Genomic DNA, 16,354 nt, shown 5'->3' on the forward strand with positions numbered 1-16,354 from the left:
CATTTACTTTTTTGCAGAATCGAAAAATCCTACTGGAACGTTCCGACCATTGGGAACCACATCTTCCAAAGAGTTGTGTTGAATCTAGTAATTTTCAAATCAGGAAATTTTGGCCCTAGGGATAGAAGTACCCACTTTTATCATACATGGAAGATGATCTTAAATAGGCCTAGCTAAGGGCAGAGCAAAGGTGTCAGGATATGAGGTCATCCAAGCGGCGGAGGTAAACAACCAATCACGTTTTCAAGTAGAGGGCTTTCTTGCATGTTGCTCCAGCTATATTTTCTACCCTTAAGAGGCGAGTCCACCAGACCCAACTTGTTGATGCTTCATTGAAAATTAACACTGCATTTACTTCTCCTCCATGTTTGTTTCTATCTGATGAATCCCTACTAAAATTGAAGTCTCTCATGACAATCCAATTAATATCAATGGCCATACGGATACCAGAAAACCTGTTAATAAACTCTCATTGTTCTAGAAAAGCACCTCACCCTCAAAGTTACTCCCATTCCAAGAAATTAAAAGACCTCCAGAGGCACCAATAGAAGGTACAAAAGAAAAATCATTAAATTTGGAATGGAAAAAAGCTTCTGATCTAGGCCATGTCAAAAAAGTTATTTTTTTTGTTTCCTGCAGGCGTATAATATCAACATCACTTTCTTCTATTTTTTTATGTAAGGCCAACCATTTTTTCTGGGCATTCAACCCTCTAATGTTCCAATTCAAAATGTTACATGTTCTTGAACTATTCGTGGGCACATAGCTGAGTACGGTAACTGCAAACAAGCCCCAACACTTGTCCGATCAACCATTTAGAGAGGCAAAATAAGAAAATAAGGTGCAACAGAGTAACAAAATCATATTACATATCATTGAACAAGTCTTACACCTGATAGGCATTATCCACAAAGTGCTCTTATTACAAAAGTGATGGAAAGTCTGAAAATAACCAGCTTTAGCCCTAGCACTAACTATGCCAAGACCCCTTGAATTTTTAGTAGCATGTCCATCATTTGGAAACCCTGGGGGAGATTCCTTCTCCTTGGACAAATGCACTTTGGCCAAGATCTCCTTATACTTCTTTTTTTTCAAGTTTCTCCTCCAGTTCTTCCTCAACAACCTTGCAAAAAGATTTTGTAAGAACATTTTTCTAGGCAATAGGAGGTATATTACCGGTTTCACTCCATCAGTTTGGACTTCGAGAAGAATTGTTTGGAGCATCAATTTGATATATAGTATCCAAAACATCGCATGAGTGTAGCGATGCTCTTGCGTCAATAGATGCATTCCTAAAGCACATATGCTCAGATAACATCAAGAAACAAGGGTGGTGGCAGGTAGAATTCTCCATGTTGTTTCAATCTTTGTTGAAAACTACATTTCCAATCACACATATTTTCTATGTTCGGAAAACAAATCATGAGTTACAAACTGGTCGATTATCAAGATGGGCATGTTGTGCCTTTCGTCTAAAAGTCAATACACCGAGAGAAAAATGCATATCTTACTGAAATGATAAATTTATTTTGATTTATCATGAAATATTTGTACTAAATATGACCGTGAAAATTTACATCTTGAATATTAATGTGTCCTATATGATATGCACTATCGTTTTATCTCCAACCATGCATGATGAAGAGCCCGCCTCATTGACCTCAGAAAATATTTAGCCATCTTCATTTTGCTATGCTATAGATATGTTTAATAAATGTTTTGCGGCTATATTCGTCATTTTCCTATGCTAAATATATTCGCTAAGATATGCATTTCCCATCTTCATATACAATAAATTACACGTATTTTTAGTTCAGTTCTGATATTATTAATAAAAATATCCATGTTTCAGCAAATCTAATTCATATATATTGCAACCGATTTCGGCAGCAACGCCCGGATATCCTCCCTATAGTACATTTAAACTTTTGGAATAGTAATAACCGGCAGCATTTATCCTCAAAATGGTACTCCATCCATCCATCCATCGCGCAAGTTGTAAGCGTGAGAACGGAATGACGTGTGTTTGGACTTTGGAGCGTGTAGCCAGCCAGCGCAATGGTATTTAATTAGCAGCATTTAGGACGAGACAGGTTACGGATCCCACGAGATTTCCACGGAGATCCTTCCTGCAGGCGGTCCAAAAGGGCATGGTGAAATCAGTGAGCTGAAAAGCTCTGCTGCCACTGCCGGCCGCTACGGATCAACCTTTCCAGTTCTCACTGTCACGGTCCGCGGCCGTAGTCCCGAGCGCGCAGGACCAGCTTCGGCTGCTTCCCCCGACCCGTTTCCTCTCCCCTTCCCTTCCACCACGCCAGCGACATCGCCATCGCCAGCGGCAGTGCCAGTGGATCCTCTCGCTCCGCTGCAGACAGAGGTAGCTCGAGCAGCACTTCTCCTATTCTTCCTTCTCCCTCGGTGACGATTTCGTGCGTCTGGTGGTTGAGCAAATTCCTTCTTATTTTCTGATGAATCCCTCTCCATCTCTCTTTTGATCTGGTATATGCAACAGCAATGCATCTTCTCCTTCTTCTTCTTCTCCTCTTTGGAGGTAAAAAAAAGGGAAGGAATGTGGCTCTTCTTGGCCATTCTTCCCCAAAAAACAAGAGCTGGTGTCCCTTGATTCTTCTTCTCTTCCTGCCCAATTTTTTCACTGTTGCGTGGATGATTTTCACCCCATTCCTTCGGTGATTTGTTTTTCTTGCTCGAAATCCCAGGACGAGGCAAACTTACCCCCAAGGGAAATAATTGCCCGATTATTTCTTTATTTTTCCTTCTTGGTCTCGTCTGTCGCCTCGTTCCCCTGATTTCCGCCGTATTTGGTGTGCGCAAGCCCACCCACTCCACCAAATCCCCATTTACCACCATTTTTTTAAACTGATTTCTTGCATTGACTTGTCTGCAGGTGACAGGGGATATAATGTGCGGCCCGGCGGTCTGCTTCTAGGACCAATTTGGGAGAAATAGGAAGCCAAACATGTTTGCTTTCTCGCGCCGGCGAATGAAGCTTGGAAGGTACACCTCCCATTTTGGCAATTATTAAGCTCCTGGACCTTATTCGATTCAGTACCAATTGCCCATTTTGGTTGATTTAATAAACACTGGGTTTGCATATGGTACTGGAGTGATGGTTTCTGGTGAGAAGCTTCTTCTTTCTTTCTTTTAATGGACTGTACCATGTTCAGACAAGCAGTGCTGATATAATTTTGTGAAATGTAAATCCAATGGTAACTTTATTGTGCAAACGATGAGAAAATGGTGAAAATCTAATGATTCTTTTGGTGAAATATAATCTAATGACTAAATTTGGTGAAATGTACTCCCTCCGTCCCAAAATATAAGAGTGTTTTTCATACTAGTGTAGTATGAAAAACGTTCTTATATTTTGGGACAGAGGGGGTACCTTTTAATCCAAAAACTCCGGATCCCGAGAAGTTTTGAAGATGGTGCTTACTTCGAATGAAATCCTCACTTGACTAAGCATAAGTGAAAACGTGGTTGAGGGGAGTGAGCAATTCCCTTTCATGGTGGTCGAGTCATGATTAGAAATATTGTGAAAGAAAGTGAAATGTCCTATCTCGTACTTAATGATAAAATTTTGTGACATGTGATCTAATGACAAATTTTGGTGAAATTTAATTTCATGATAAAACTTGGAGGATTGCAAATTTAAATTTAAGAAGCCACATATATTTGTAATGTGCGGTTAGCCTATGCACACTGTCTAGTAGTTCCTGAACTTACTGAAATCAAATTTCACATTTGAGGTCTGAATATTCTTGCTATAATTAATCGTATTTAGCTTCTTGTTATTCTTTTGCTCTTTTATCTTTCATGGCTGTACCTTCTTCAAGAATAACTAGAGATGATTCTCTCGCAAAGGAAAGCCGAGAGTGATGATCTCAAGACTTATGCAGGTCCAAGGGCCACAAGAGTGATCCTTTGCACGGCTCTAGGAGCCCTGGGGGGCACGTCAGCCTGTCAAATGTGAGCGCCTCTGTGACTAAAGTACTTATATCTATTGTTAGTTTTGTTATATTTGTGGCACATTTGGATGATAAGCACATTGGTTTGTTTCAGGGCGGTGACCCGATCACAGCATCGGTGAGTGGCCGTGCAGATGACCTTGCTTATCGCTGCTCTTCTGATTCATTTGATCTCGATGCCCGTGCATTGGATAGCTCGGAGAATTGGGCGGTGTTGCCCACAGAGGGCGACAAACCTGCTCCTCGTTTCTCTGTAAGCAACAACCTAAACTATGAACTCTTAACTGTGATCAAGTTCACAGCCCTCATCAGAATGTCGATATGTGTGTGCAACAGCACGCGGCAGCCATTATAGGCAGCAAGATGGTAGTTTTTGGTGGTGATTCTGGTCACCAGTTGTTGGATGATACAAAGGTAATTGTGGTTTTATGTGTTGTTATGGACTCCCTACTAGGAAATACTCCCTTTGTTCACAAATATAAGATGTTTTAGATATTTCAATATGGACTACATACGGACTGAAATGAGTGAACAAACACACTAAAAGGTGTCTATATACATCTGATTCACACAAAAATTAGAACATCTTATATTTGTAAACGGAGGGAGTATCATGTTATTCGGCAATTGACATTATGATCATACCTTTATGTTCATCAGATATTGAATCTGGAGAAGCTTACATGGGATTCTACCACCCCGAAAGTTCTTCCATCGCCAATTCGATCTACTTCCAAGTTGCCAGCCTGCAAAGGTCATTGTATGGTATACCTCTTGTAGCTCACTATTGTTGCAATTCTCACTATCTAATTCTTAATACAAATTAGCTTTATCAAGTTAATTGGCTACTAGTCATCTTATAATTATTTTTCCGTTGGGCCACTTTTTGCAATGGACCTGACAACTGAAATACACGAATGTGGCTTGATAGAGAAATAGCTAAGCTTGATCCTTTCGATGTACAGGTTTCGTGGGGGAATAGCGTTATTCTTGTTGGAGGCAAAAGTGAGCCTGCTACTGATCGTTTATCAGGTTCTCACACTTCCACAGCCCTTGGATTTATATGATGGTAACCTCCTCTGCCCGATAGATTACACAACCTGTGTTTGCTGCAGTTTGGGCTTTCAATACTGAAACAGAGATTTGGTCACTGATGGAAGCCAAGGGTGATATCCCTGTAAGTTATTAAGTATTGAGTGCTATGCTGCGGTTAAATATCCATTTGACCTGACAGAGTTTGTTTGTGGTTCGGATTTTAGGCAGCTCGAAGTGGCCACACAGTGACCAGGGCAGGCGCTACGTTGATACTTTTTGGTGGTGAGGACGCGAAAGGAAAGAAGCGACATGATCTTCACATGTTCGATCTCAAGTCATCGACATGGCTTCCTTTGAACTATAAGTAAGTCATCCTTCTGAATTCCGAAGAATCCTGTGCAGTAGAATTTCTTATTCAAATTTGCTTCATGGTTACATTTTTAGGATGTAAGTTAGTTATAATCATTGATAATCTTTCACTGCCTAATACTCTTCATCAAGAAGCATTCTAGTTTTAGAATTTTTATTTGAATTTAACATGCATTCTTGTATGCTGCTTGTTGCAGAGGCTCCGGACCTTCTCCTAGATCCAATCATGTTGCTGCATTGTATGATGATAGGATCCTTTTAATATTTGGAGGCCACTCGAAATCCAAGACCTTGAATGATCTATTTTCTTTAGATTTTGAGACAGTAAGTTTCGTGAGGTTACTTGATTACATCACCAATTATGTCACTCGGTATGATGCATGTTAATGGTTCTTTAAGTATCTATCTTCTTGTCAGATGGTATGGTCAAGGGTGAAGACAAATGGTCCTCACCCATCGCCTCGAGCAGGTTGTAGTGGAGCTCTATGTGGAACTAAGTGGTACATTACTGGTGGTGGAAGCAAGAAGAAACGTATGTTTCAAGCTTTCACTTTATGCCTAACATTTGAAAGATGAGTAGATAGATTCTGGTTCATATGTGCACGGCGTGCATTTTTAGAAGAATGCTGTGTCCATGTCATGTGGGAACTTCTAACAAGAAATCAAATTCTCAGGACAAGCGGAAACCTGGGTTTTTGATGTTCTAGAATCGAAGTGGACTGTTCGTGCAGTACCGCCTAGTTCCTCAATTACTACAAAGAAAGTAAGCCACCAGATATATGCTTGCCTCTCTTATGATGGTACTAAAATGCAACTCCGATTGTGTTCTAAGGAAGCAATACTAAAGTACAGAAATGATATTCATGTTTGTGTTCTGGACTTGTCGCTCACAATAGTTGAAATATTTATGTCTAGAGCAAAACTTCTTGCAGAAACAAAACCATGTACAAAGTGCAGTTCTAGTGTATAATACTTCCACAGGCCAACTAGTTATCATATTATCTCATTTTATCACATGAACCGATTTTTGCTTGGTTCATGCAGGGTTTCAGCATGGTTCCTTTGTACCACAGGGACAAGATCGTTCTTGTTGCTTTTGGAGGAAACAAAAAAGATCCATCCGACAAGGTGAAACTTTTACCATCGAGCATTTTCTTGTGTCACTTTGACGAGTTGCATTCTCATTTTGAACAAATATGATGGCAGTGTGTACTTCTCCTCGTGTTCTAAAGGCTTTCAACGAGCAACTTTTTTTTCAACGAGCAACTTTATCAGCGTTGTAGTGCTCACATTTTCTTCATAACATATTTTTTTCTCTCTCAAATCCCTTGAGTATATTTGGCACTTGCTTTCTAATTCTTGAAGTTTGTGTAATTGTCTCATCAACATGTCAATTGCCTGCACCTGAATATACTGAAACATTTGAATGTAAGAGTTTTGATGTCAAATTGAGATGCATCACTGAACATCTCTGTGGTTATCTGTAGGTTGAAGTACTGGTGGTACTGCAAAACGACCATTCTTATAGCTGGCGGTCTGCCCCAGATGTAGACCCATTGCTGTATGAATATTCTCCAAGCACCAAAGAGCTCGCCGGGCATCTCAACAAATGTGCTCCCTTGTACTCTAATAGTTCTGTTGCAAGGCACAGTCTCACCTCTACAGTCGAGCGTGCGTCTAGAGAGGAGCATGGAGCTCTGGGCACTTCGCTCCACAGGAAGTATGGTCAGGTAGAAGACTGCAGCAGCTTAGCCCAAAAGCTTGAGAAACTGATCGATGATGACAAATACGATGATGTCGATGACTGTTCTTCATGTCCAGCAAGCACCGTAAGTGACGCGCATCCAAGTCAATAGACAAGCACATACTTTGTTGCCATGTATATAGCTTGTTGTTTCTTGCAGCCGAAAGATCACCGGAGCAAGAGGACAGGGGCCGATACTCGGACTGACATGGCCAGAACTGTAGCCGTCAAGGAAGAAAATACTGACAACCAAGGACCAAGTGGAAGGAGGATAGCCAGGAGCTCTTCAGACATCAGCCATCTGTACAACAACAAAATAACAGATTTGATCAGAAGGAACGCGGCGCTTGAGGACCAGCTTGCAGCCGCACTGGCAAGCAAAGAGCAGGCAGAGAAGAACCTGTCCTTGGTCATGAGTAGTAGGGAGCAGCTGGAGAAGAGGCTGGCCAGTAGGGGGAAAGATGCTGAGCTGCTCAAGGAGAAGATAGCAGGCTTGGAGTTGGCACAGGAGGAGTCTAACAGCCTGTCTAATGCCGTGCACGCCGACAATGTGCGCCTCGAGCGGGAAGTGGCGTTCCTCAAGGCCATCGCGGATGAGACCCGAAAGGCAAGGACGATCCCCTAGCGCATGATGATTTTGGCTGCCTTTTTTTTTTCTGTTCTGAGTTTGTTTTGCTGCTCCTGCAGGAGATGCATTCCACCCGCAGAGTTTTGGCGGGAGAGCAGTCGCGGACGTTCCAGCTACAGGTATTTGAGACCTTGAACGGACGTCTTATATTATGGGACGGAGGGAGTACTTAGAATAGAATGCCGGTGCTTCTTAGGCCAGCATAGGTTTTCAGGATGCATCAGACTCTTATTCGTCATAATAGTGTGTAAAGTCTCCCAAAATCGTCTGACACTTCATACACTTTGACATAAATGAACTCTGTTCCTGAACACTCATATCTTACTGTTTCTGATTGATCAGGTCGAGGTGTTCCATCTGAAGCAGCGGCTGCAGACGGCGGAAGGAAGATCCGTAACGCCAAGGAAGCCTCATAATCCTTAGTATTCAAAACAAGAAGCGGGGCGAGTTCATGATCATGTACTTATGCTAAATCTATGGGCTGTGGTTTGTAAATTGGCTTGTACATCCATTTTATAGTTGAGCCTATATGTAACAATAGGTTCTGTGTGTGAATCATTGTGCTTCGTGGATTGATGTTTGAAAGATTTACTGTAGATAGTCGACTGAGAGCAACTTCTTTATGATTGTCAACTTAATAACTGAAGTAATTTACAAATGCTGTTGCATTTCTTGCTTTCTCAGTGAGCTGATTTTCTTTCCTTGTCTGTGTAGATGACTTATTATTAATTTGATTAACTCAAGTCAGGTCTTCATTTGAAAAGGCTACAAGTTACTTGAAATGATATAATTTAAATCAAATAACCAAATTAAACTAGAAGGTGAGTCGGCAGTTTAGTCTTAGCATCCATAAATAACTTAGAAATGAAATGGCCACCTTTGTCTACACATCACCAACATTCCACTGTACAATTGTTATCACAAGCCCACATCACCATGATTCAATAAATGATGCTAGGTTACACCATAGATGAAAGTGAAGCAAAAACACATTACTTTTCATCGTCGTCTTCATCGTCGTCATCATCATCATCGTCATCTGGCAAGGCAGCATCATCGCCGATACCTTGCAGCAGGGTGTCCACGTCCTCACCGAGCTCTGCCAGCCTTGCACTCAGCTTCTCAACTTTACTTTGCTCCTGTCCCAGGCAGACGAGTAGATCGTTCAGTTCCACCTCACTTTCCTTCTCTGCCTCTTCCTTGGCTTGCGCTTTTATTGCTTCTATGTCCGGATAGGGAGCACTGCCTCCCTGCCTCAAGGTTTTCACCTCAGCATCAAGGCGGTAGTTGGACTGCTCAAGACTGTTGTAAGCATCTGCCAAGCTCTTGAGATCAGATTCAAGTTTTACTGCAAGATTTCGTTGGTTGCTAGCTTCGGCTTCGATCTGAGCTTTTTCAGTTCTGAGCACCTCTATTCGCCGTGCTGTGCCCTCCAGTTCTTGTCTCAGGGCTTCAATTTGGACCCTTTCTCGGCCACTGCTCGGTTTCTCAGAAGAATCTGAAGTGCTGCCACCACCAGTTCTCACTAGATCTTCTGCTAAGATTGCATTTCGGCCTAGCAAGTCCTGAAAAATGAAATCAAATAATATATTGTTACGTATTTCTGTACCAGGTAGAGTACGGTGTCCTTGAAGCTACTAGCAACCACAACCTGCCAGTAACCAGTTTACTTGATTCGACCAGTTGCTTCGAAACTGATCAACTTATGAACTAGGATTTATGACCTTTTGTACCAAGATAAAAATTATCAACTGGGTTACTTGCATATTCTTGAATATATAAGCATGTTACATGAAATATTTTATGCTTGTGAAAGAAGGGAAGCATTCATACTCCCTCCGTTTCTTTTTAATCTGCATATAAAATTTGATCAAAGTCAAACTTTGTAAAGTTTTACTAAGTTTATATGAAAAAATACCAACATTCGCAATATGAAACAATATTTTTAGATGCATTATGAAATTAATTTTCATACTGTATAACTTTAGTATTGTAGATGTTAATAATTTTTTATATAAATTTCATCAAACTTTACTTAGTTTGACTTCAAACAAATCTTATATGCGGAGTAAAAAGAAACGGAGGGAGTATTTCTCAGTGATATTGAGTTTTGCAGGAAACCAGCTTTTTCTTCAGCTATTGCTCAGCAATACTGAGTCAGGCAGCCGATTGATCACCATACTGGCCTATTTTGTTATTGAGAACTGAACAAGCTATAATTACAGAGCTAGCCCAACATTCATTAAGCACAGTTTGCCACAGCTTGCCTAAGAAAGCTAGGCCATGTTTCATTCACTGCCCAATCTATGGTTTGCCACACTTTATTAGCCGCATGGCCCATTGGCCATTCGTCATAGAGTAACATCTTTCAGCTAAGCTTGAGCATGTGGCTCCATTTTTCTTGGCTACAAGTTAGCCAAAAAAGTTTGCCATGCTTAGGTATTCTTAGGTTTCAACCAATCAGGCCTCTATGGTTTAAGTTCTATTCACCACATCATAATATAGAAGCGAAAAACTGATTCAAGAACAATTACTTGTTGCTAAGATCATGCCAACAGAACCTCAGTATTTACACGTGGAAGGATATTTCTTTTTCATACACAACTTGGCGCTCATGTAAACTATTATCAGAAATTGTGCAAAAACCTTTTTTTGTGAGAATGGCAGGATTAGTTTGGGTAGATGAATTCTTTGCTTGGAATTAATGTAATGAATAGGAAACTAACCTGCATCTCGTTGCACTGTCTCTCTACAAATGACTTCAACCGCTTGATATACTCTCCGTCAACCTCCCCGTTCTTCTGCTCCAACTCAACAGGTAGAACTGCAGTTGCAGTTTTTGTTCGACTGAAGAGATCCATTATACATTCTCTAATATCAGTCTCAAGCTTACTGAGTAAACTAACGAATTGTGAATCAAAAATTTCCGAAAGGACTGGATGTTGATCGCCTTTATTTGTTTCCTCCTCTTCAATCTCTTGGAAATCAGACATACTGTTTGCACTTGACCGTGAAAGCTGCTTGTGGTTCTGCTGCCCTGATGGTAGGTGAAGAAAGCTTTTCCGCAGTTCATCGAACCTCAAAAAGTATGTAGTAAGGCCAATCTTTTGGCTTATAGCATCTGCAACAGCAAAGGCATCTCGGCCCTTCTCACGGCTTGCATTATTGAGGACACAAGCACCTAAAACAACAGCAGCTAATCCACGGACGCAACCGGTGAAACGTTTATTCGCAGCAAGCTCGATTATGTAGTTTAGGTGTACCGCTGATTCCAAAAGGCAATTTACAGCATTTGCACAGTCCGCAAGCCATGTGATGAGTAGCCGGAGAATAACAGGCTGAATATATGATCCTTCTGATTGACTGCTTTGGTCATTCTCTCCTGCTAAAGCTGCAAAGGATAAACACGTAACAATCCGATGCAAGAGAGGCTCGGTGCGTCCCAAGGATGGCGTAGGTGTTTCAAGCTGAATTTGCAATACCTGAAAAGTTAAGTTGTTAGAAAGCCACCCATTGAAGCTGCATTGGTTTATGTTAGTTGTGAACTTGTAATTCAACAGTTAATCAATGCAAGAAAATCATATTAATAATAGAGTCAACCATTTGTTAGATAATCTCATCAATATGTTCAATTCAGACAAGTGGAATTACACAAAAATTAATTCTCAGCCAGTGGGTAGTTGGTTCTCCAGCCTACTTTGTACACGTAAAATTCAGACAATGAAAAGTTGCAAGGGAACATACGCGATCTTTGCATTGCAAGTTGTCCTTGATTATGTGAGTAAGAACACTAGATGCTCTGCAACATGCCTGCAAATTTTAGGATCAATCGTCAGATTTTTAAATCAGATAAGAGAGAGGAAAACTGCAGGTATTGATTACATGACATCTCGAACAATCAACTTTCTCATTCTAAACTAGACAATAAGACTTCCTTAGAACACTACTAAATGAGGACTTCAATTCAGATTACATCGTATATATGTATACAATAGAAAAACAACTCGAACAATGATCACAGCATCCAGCCTCTTGGTCATAAAATAAACTGAAGAGGCATATATCAAATTTGAAGAGGAGAATGGTGGCAGAATGACAGCAAGGTCAAACAGCAAAGAAAGAATGTATGGCACTGTTTATATGTCCAAAAGAACTAGCAGCAGAGGGCATTGATTTATAATCATTTGGACCAAATTTAAAGAGATCTACTATCTGGTGTGTTGAATAGTGCGTTTGTATTAGAAGACATTACCTCCATATCTCCATTAACATCACTTGACACCAGAGCTTGCAGAAGTGCACTGCCATTACAATGGTAACATAAGTGAAGGTGCAATTTTATGAGTGATAGAATTCAGACTACAGAAAGCATCATGAAGTGTGGCAGAAACAGCAGCAACCATAGTGACATGTTATGGAGATGACAGAAATGGCCATCTCTAGTACAGTAGGTATAGGTGATCTCAGCAGTAAATTACGACATAATTAGAGCCAAAAGATAATGCTCCCATTGTACTAAATGCAACAGAAGGACCATAGACTAACCTTCCAAATGGCATGTCACTAGAAGCACCATGGGTAGCAGTTCCTTGGTTTGGATGTGGAGCAATAGTTGATGCTAATAATGCCTGGCCATTGGGATTTGTCTGTTCCATAAAGAGAAAACTCCTACTTATTATGTGCTTACACATACTGATATGCCAAAGGAGACCAAAAATTTAGCAGAAAGAATAGCCAATATTCTACTTAAGTTATAACTGAAAATGTGACCAAAATGATGAAAAATACTAATTGCCTCATTTAATGTCTCCTTATCTCCTTACTAACATGTTCATGATTATTTGAACCAGCAAAAATATCAGGAAAAAGATCACCTCGCAGAAACACTTGAAGACATAATCAGCAGCAACAAATTCCTGTGCTACAGAGGTTCGCAGGATTATAGCTAAGATCGCATTCAGTGCAGGCTGAACATGAGGTTCTTCCCCGACTTGCTTGCTTGCAAGAGAATCGAGATTTTGAGGATGTCTTAGTACCAAGCTGCCAATACACCGCAATGCCTGGAAAAAATGAACAGTGTACAAACATCCAACAACACAACTTAGTAAAACTATCATACATATAGTTGCATGGTACCTCAACTGTTATAAGGGACTCACCGTACAGCGAAGAGCTACAGGGGCCCACTGACTCTCAACGCCCAATAATAGAAGATGGTCAAGAATGTTTCTCTGTCATTTATTAGTAAAGCCCATATGATGAAACTTACTTCAATGTTATAAGGTAGACAACTAGAAAAGATATAAAGGGAGAAAAGGGTACCTGAGCTAGTGCAGTTTGATTGGTGATCTTGCTAGTATCTTTACCTGTTTCACCCGGTGGGCCCCCCATCAAAAGCAGTTCGACAGTATGTAAGGCACCGAGAAGATTTACCGTCTAAAGAGACAAGAGTTTTAACTTCAGCGAAGTATTGTTAATACAAGCTTTTTGGGCCAAACAGAACTACTTGTCAGTTTGAGTAATCTATCTGTGAGGCTATATAGGTGATTTTATAATGGTGTACCTTTTGTTGGGTAAAATTGAATGCACTGCCTCTCCTAATCTTTAGTATTGATATCAATGGGTCAAAGCCCATTGTCTCTTTCAAAAGCATCTGATATTAGCACAAAGTAATGTCAATGAAAATATGACCATCTAACACTTCAAAACAATTGTTTGATAGAAACATACCTGATTGGACGCATTGTTCCGTATTAAATTATTTAAAAGTTCAAGGCAATCCTGCTCCACAAAAAAGAACAGATTAGCAACAACAAAGTTTTATACAAATTGAAAAACAGCTTTCAAATGGAAACTGAACAACCAGAACTTTTAGACAATTCGGGTACACAATGGATCAGATCAGATCATATAATATGATTCCTGGATAATCACCTGAACAACGACGCCTCCATCAGAAAATCCCTCCTCCCCAATAATGCTAAACAACTTCTCAAATGCACCCTCAAATACAACAATTTTTTGAATTTCCTGAAAGGGTGAATTACCAGTCATTTAGTATTACACATATAGGTTCGAATTGATATCTGGAACATAATAAATCAACCAAGAATATGAGAGAGTAACCTCTGCGTCTCTGGTCAGATAAGTAAGAAGTAATAGTGCTTCATTCCTTATGACCTTCAACATGCATCAAAGATACCCATATGAGCTATATAACCAGGCAAGTAAAGAAACAAAGCAATAAAAATATGTTATAAATTGATGATGCTGGATTGCTGGGAACTCAACAATAACTTAGCATGACTTGTGGATTGCACCCATCAGAAAGTAATTTCAGCATTAACTGCATTTTTTAGCTTTTTCAAATAATTAACCCATGCTGCAGCCTAAGATAGAGGAGGTGCTACTGGAGTAAATAACATCTAATAATATAATTTATTTGTGACAGCACGTATATCAACTCCTTCAGAAGAACAGATAAGGGTCCAAATCAACATGATTGTACATCTCTACTTCATGTTGTAAATCAAAGTCATGCTGCTAACTGATTTCACACATTGTAACCATAAACCGTTTCCACATGCATTAGACTACTACTGCATGGATAACTTAGGATAAGCAAAACTGATATTAGCACAATAGATATGTCTGGATAGCATGTGTGCTTCTTTAGAGGAAGAGGGGAAAAGAGGTTGGTGCTAAACCTCGCGGTCCATAAGCATGTCCATTAAAACTGTTATGCCACGGGGAATTAATAGAATTGCCTCCTGTAATCTGAAACACCAAAAGGATAAAAAGGAGTTAAAAAGGTTTAAAGTGTAGTGGATGCATCCCAACAGAAAAAGACTTACTGGGCACCTTTTCAACGAGTTTGTAAGTAACGCTGTTAAAAGCTGGATTGTGTAATATCGCACATAGAAATCCTCCTCTGTCTTTGAACCAAACAGGAGGGAGAAATAAATCATGACAGATGAAGCAGGTAAAGCGAGTTACATGCAGTAAAAGCAAAGAATGTAAACTCACCAGTAAGCTCAAGAGAAGAGAAATATTGTCTGTTTCTCGAGAAAGCAAATCAGAGTTCATTGATGCCGGTTGGACCTCAGTTTTCAGTCCCTGTGACGTCTCAATAGGAGTCAGCGCGCTCACAAGGGTTTCTAGGGCACCTCTGACGAGCTCAACATCCTCACGGTCTTCTTTCAAAACGTTGAGAAGGACAGGGAAGCCTATTTTGCAAATTAGCAAGAATGTATCACACATCAGTCGCTCATAGAGATGAATGTACAAATACCAAGGACCCAAGTGAAATGATATACCCATAGCTCCAAAAGACATCTGAGCCGAACGGCTCTCCGCCACGAGGGACTGTAGCTCAGTCATGGCAGACCTCCTATCATCAGGCATCGTGCCGTTGCTTATGCGGTCAAGGAATCTCTCGACGTAGCTGTACAACATAATGCAGTTAGAGGGTCACTCGCTAAAAGTGGCATATGCCAATCAGGTGCTATGTTTTTCAGGCAACAATAGGCCTAAAAGTATGATTACACGACTGAACACAAATTTCATGCCGAATTGCCTACCTATCTTCCTTGGACTCGGACGCCTCGTTGCCGAAAACGAATCCCCCAATCCCCTGTGAGACAACACCAACAGAACATGGAGTTAATAAACATCAAACTTGCTCCACCAACCTGTGATGAAATCATGGCATCACATTGGCCCAACTGCTACTAGAGCACGAGCTCCAACGGAATGAAGCATTCCATGCTAAAAAACGGAAAAAAAAATACATAACACCCTATGAGACTAGAACTCGTTCATACGACCGGCGAAACGCCTCGTCGGGCTCCGACCTAGGGTGCGTCGGTGACAGGGAGGAGCAGGAGCGGTCGGGGACGGGTTCGATTAAGGTCGTGGGGGGAGGGGGTGTGCACCTGCATGATATTTTTTCCTGCGCTTCCGGCGAAGCCCCGAAGGTTGATCGACCGGGATTCCATGGATCGCGAGCGCCTGTGTGGAGTAGCGAGGGACAGTTAGCCGGATCGTATAGGTTGAAGAAGACTTAGCAGACACAGTGCGTATTCTTGGGAGGGAAGGCGGTTCTAACCTGGGAACCGAGAAAGATCGCCGCGGCGGCGGCGGCGGCGGAGGTGAGGTGGAGACTGGAGATCGGGGGGGTGGACGGGGAAGCAACCGGGGAGGGGTGGGGAGGCAGGCTGGATGGAGTCGGGGTCACGGGGGATTTTGGTTTGCTTGCTGAGGTGACGTGGCATACCTCCTCCACTGTTTGCACCGAAGCAAGAGCAACCGTGGAAATGCTTCCACGCTCTCGCTCACAAGGGTTTCTAGGGCACCTCTCACAAGCTCTAAGGGTGTGTTTGGTTGTTGTGACCAGATAGAACGTCATGGGTCCGACCCGTTCCTGCAGCTCATTCCCGCGTATGGTTAGTCGAACAAATCAGAACCCACTCGTCTCAGGGAATGGAATATTCGCTCATTATCCGGAATCGAGGCATACCTCGAAATCGACCGGACGACAGGGCCCACGCCCGTACCCTATCCTCTCGCAACTCCTTGCACTAGCGTCGCCAC

General features: G+C 41.4%; 2 protein-coding genes across 2 annotated transcripts; one reads left to right on the plus strand and one right to left on the minus strand.

Annotated features, from left to right (window-relative positions):
* The first annotated feature begins 2,126 nt into the window (after nt 1-2,126).
* On the plus strand, nt 2,127-8,435 carry LOC119300471 (acyl-CoA-binding domain-containing protein 6-like). The gene is made up of 17 exons (XM_037577416.1): nt 2,127-2,377; nt 2,906-3,015; nt 3,918-3,987; nt 4,081-4,239; nt 4,323-4,400; nt 4,647-4,751; nt 4,952-5,018; nt 5,102-5,163; nt 5,246-5,385; nt 5,588-5,714; nt 5,808-5,922; nt 6,065-6,153; nt 6,435-6,518; nt 6,878-7,219; nt 7,295-7,741; nt 7,822-7,881; nt 8,105-8,435. The coding sequence occupies exons 2-17, from the start codon at nt 2,978-2,980 to the stop codon at nt 8,183-8,185; spliced, it is 2,064 nt and encodes a 687-aa protein (XP_037433313.1). The 5' UTR covers nt 2,127-2,377; nt 2,906-2,977; the 3' UTR covers nt 8,186-8,435.
* A 151-nt stretch (nt 8,436-8,586) lies between these two features.
* Nucleotides 8,587-16,026, minus strand: LOC119300472 (golgin candidate 6-like). Its single transcript, XM_037577417.1, has 19 exons — nt 15,870-16,026; nt 15,697-15,772; nt 15,343-15,395; nt 15,079-15,206; nt 14,789-14,988; nt 14,624-14,697; nt 14,470-14,539; nt 13,889-13,942; nt 13,697-13,792; nt 13,493-13,543; nt 13,326-13,415; nt 13,085-13,198; nt 12,922-12,993; nt 12,637-12,822; nt 12,308-12,408; nt 12,015-12,063; nt 11,507-11,572; nt 10,489-11,244; nt 8,587-9,327 (listed from the first exon to the last, which is right to left on the minus strand). Exons 2-19 carry the CDS (start codon nt 15,757-15,759, stop codon nt 8,755-8,757), a joined length of 2,796 nt encoding a protein of 931 aa, XP_037433314.1. The 5' UTR covers nt 15,760-15,772; nt 15,870-16,026; the 3' UTR covers nt 8,587-8,754.
* Nucleotides 16,027-16,354: the final 328 nt, after the last annotated feature.

This window comes from Triticum dicoccoides, chromosome 5A (assembly GCF_002162155.2).
Source record: "Triticum dicoccoides isolate Atlit2015 ecotype Zavitan chromosome 5A, WEW_v2.0, whole genome shotgun sequence".
NCBI lineage: Eukaryota > Viridiplantae > Streptophyta > Magnoliopsida > Poales > Poaceae > Triticum > Triticum dicoccoides.

Excerpts from the sequence above, each read along its gene's own strand:
- LOC119300471 (XM_037577416.1), top strand. The coding sequence starts at position 2,978 with ATGTTTGCTTTCTCGCGCCGGCGAATGAAGCTTGGAAG. Across the intron at positions 3,988-4,080 it reads GGCACGTCAGCCTGTCAAAT|GGCGGTGACCCGATCACAGC; the intron begins GTGAGCGCCTCT and ends GGTTTGTTTCAG. Across the intron at positions 5,164-5,245 it reads AAGCCAAGGGTGATATCCCT|GCAGCTCGAAGTGGCCACAC; the intron begins GTAAGTTATTAA and ends TTCGGATTTTAG.
- LOC119300472 (XM_037577417.1), bottom strand. The coding sequence starts at position 15,759 with ATGGAATCCCGGTCGATCAACCTTCGGGGCTTCGCCGGAAGCGCAGGA. Across the intron at positions 14,540-14,623 it reads CTTACAAACTCGTTGAAAAG|ATTACAGGAGGCAATTCTAT; the intron begins GTGCCCAGTAAG and ends TTGGTGTTTCAG. Across the intron at positions 9,328-10,488 it reads GACAGTGCAACGAGATGCAG|GACTTGCTAGGCCGAAATGC; the intron begins GTTAGTTTCCTA and ends TTCATTTTTCAG.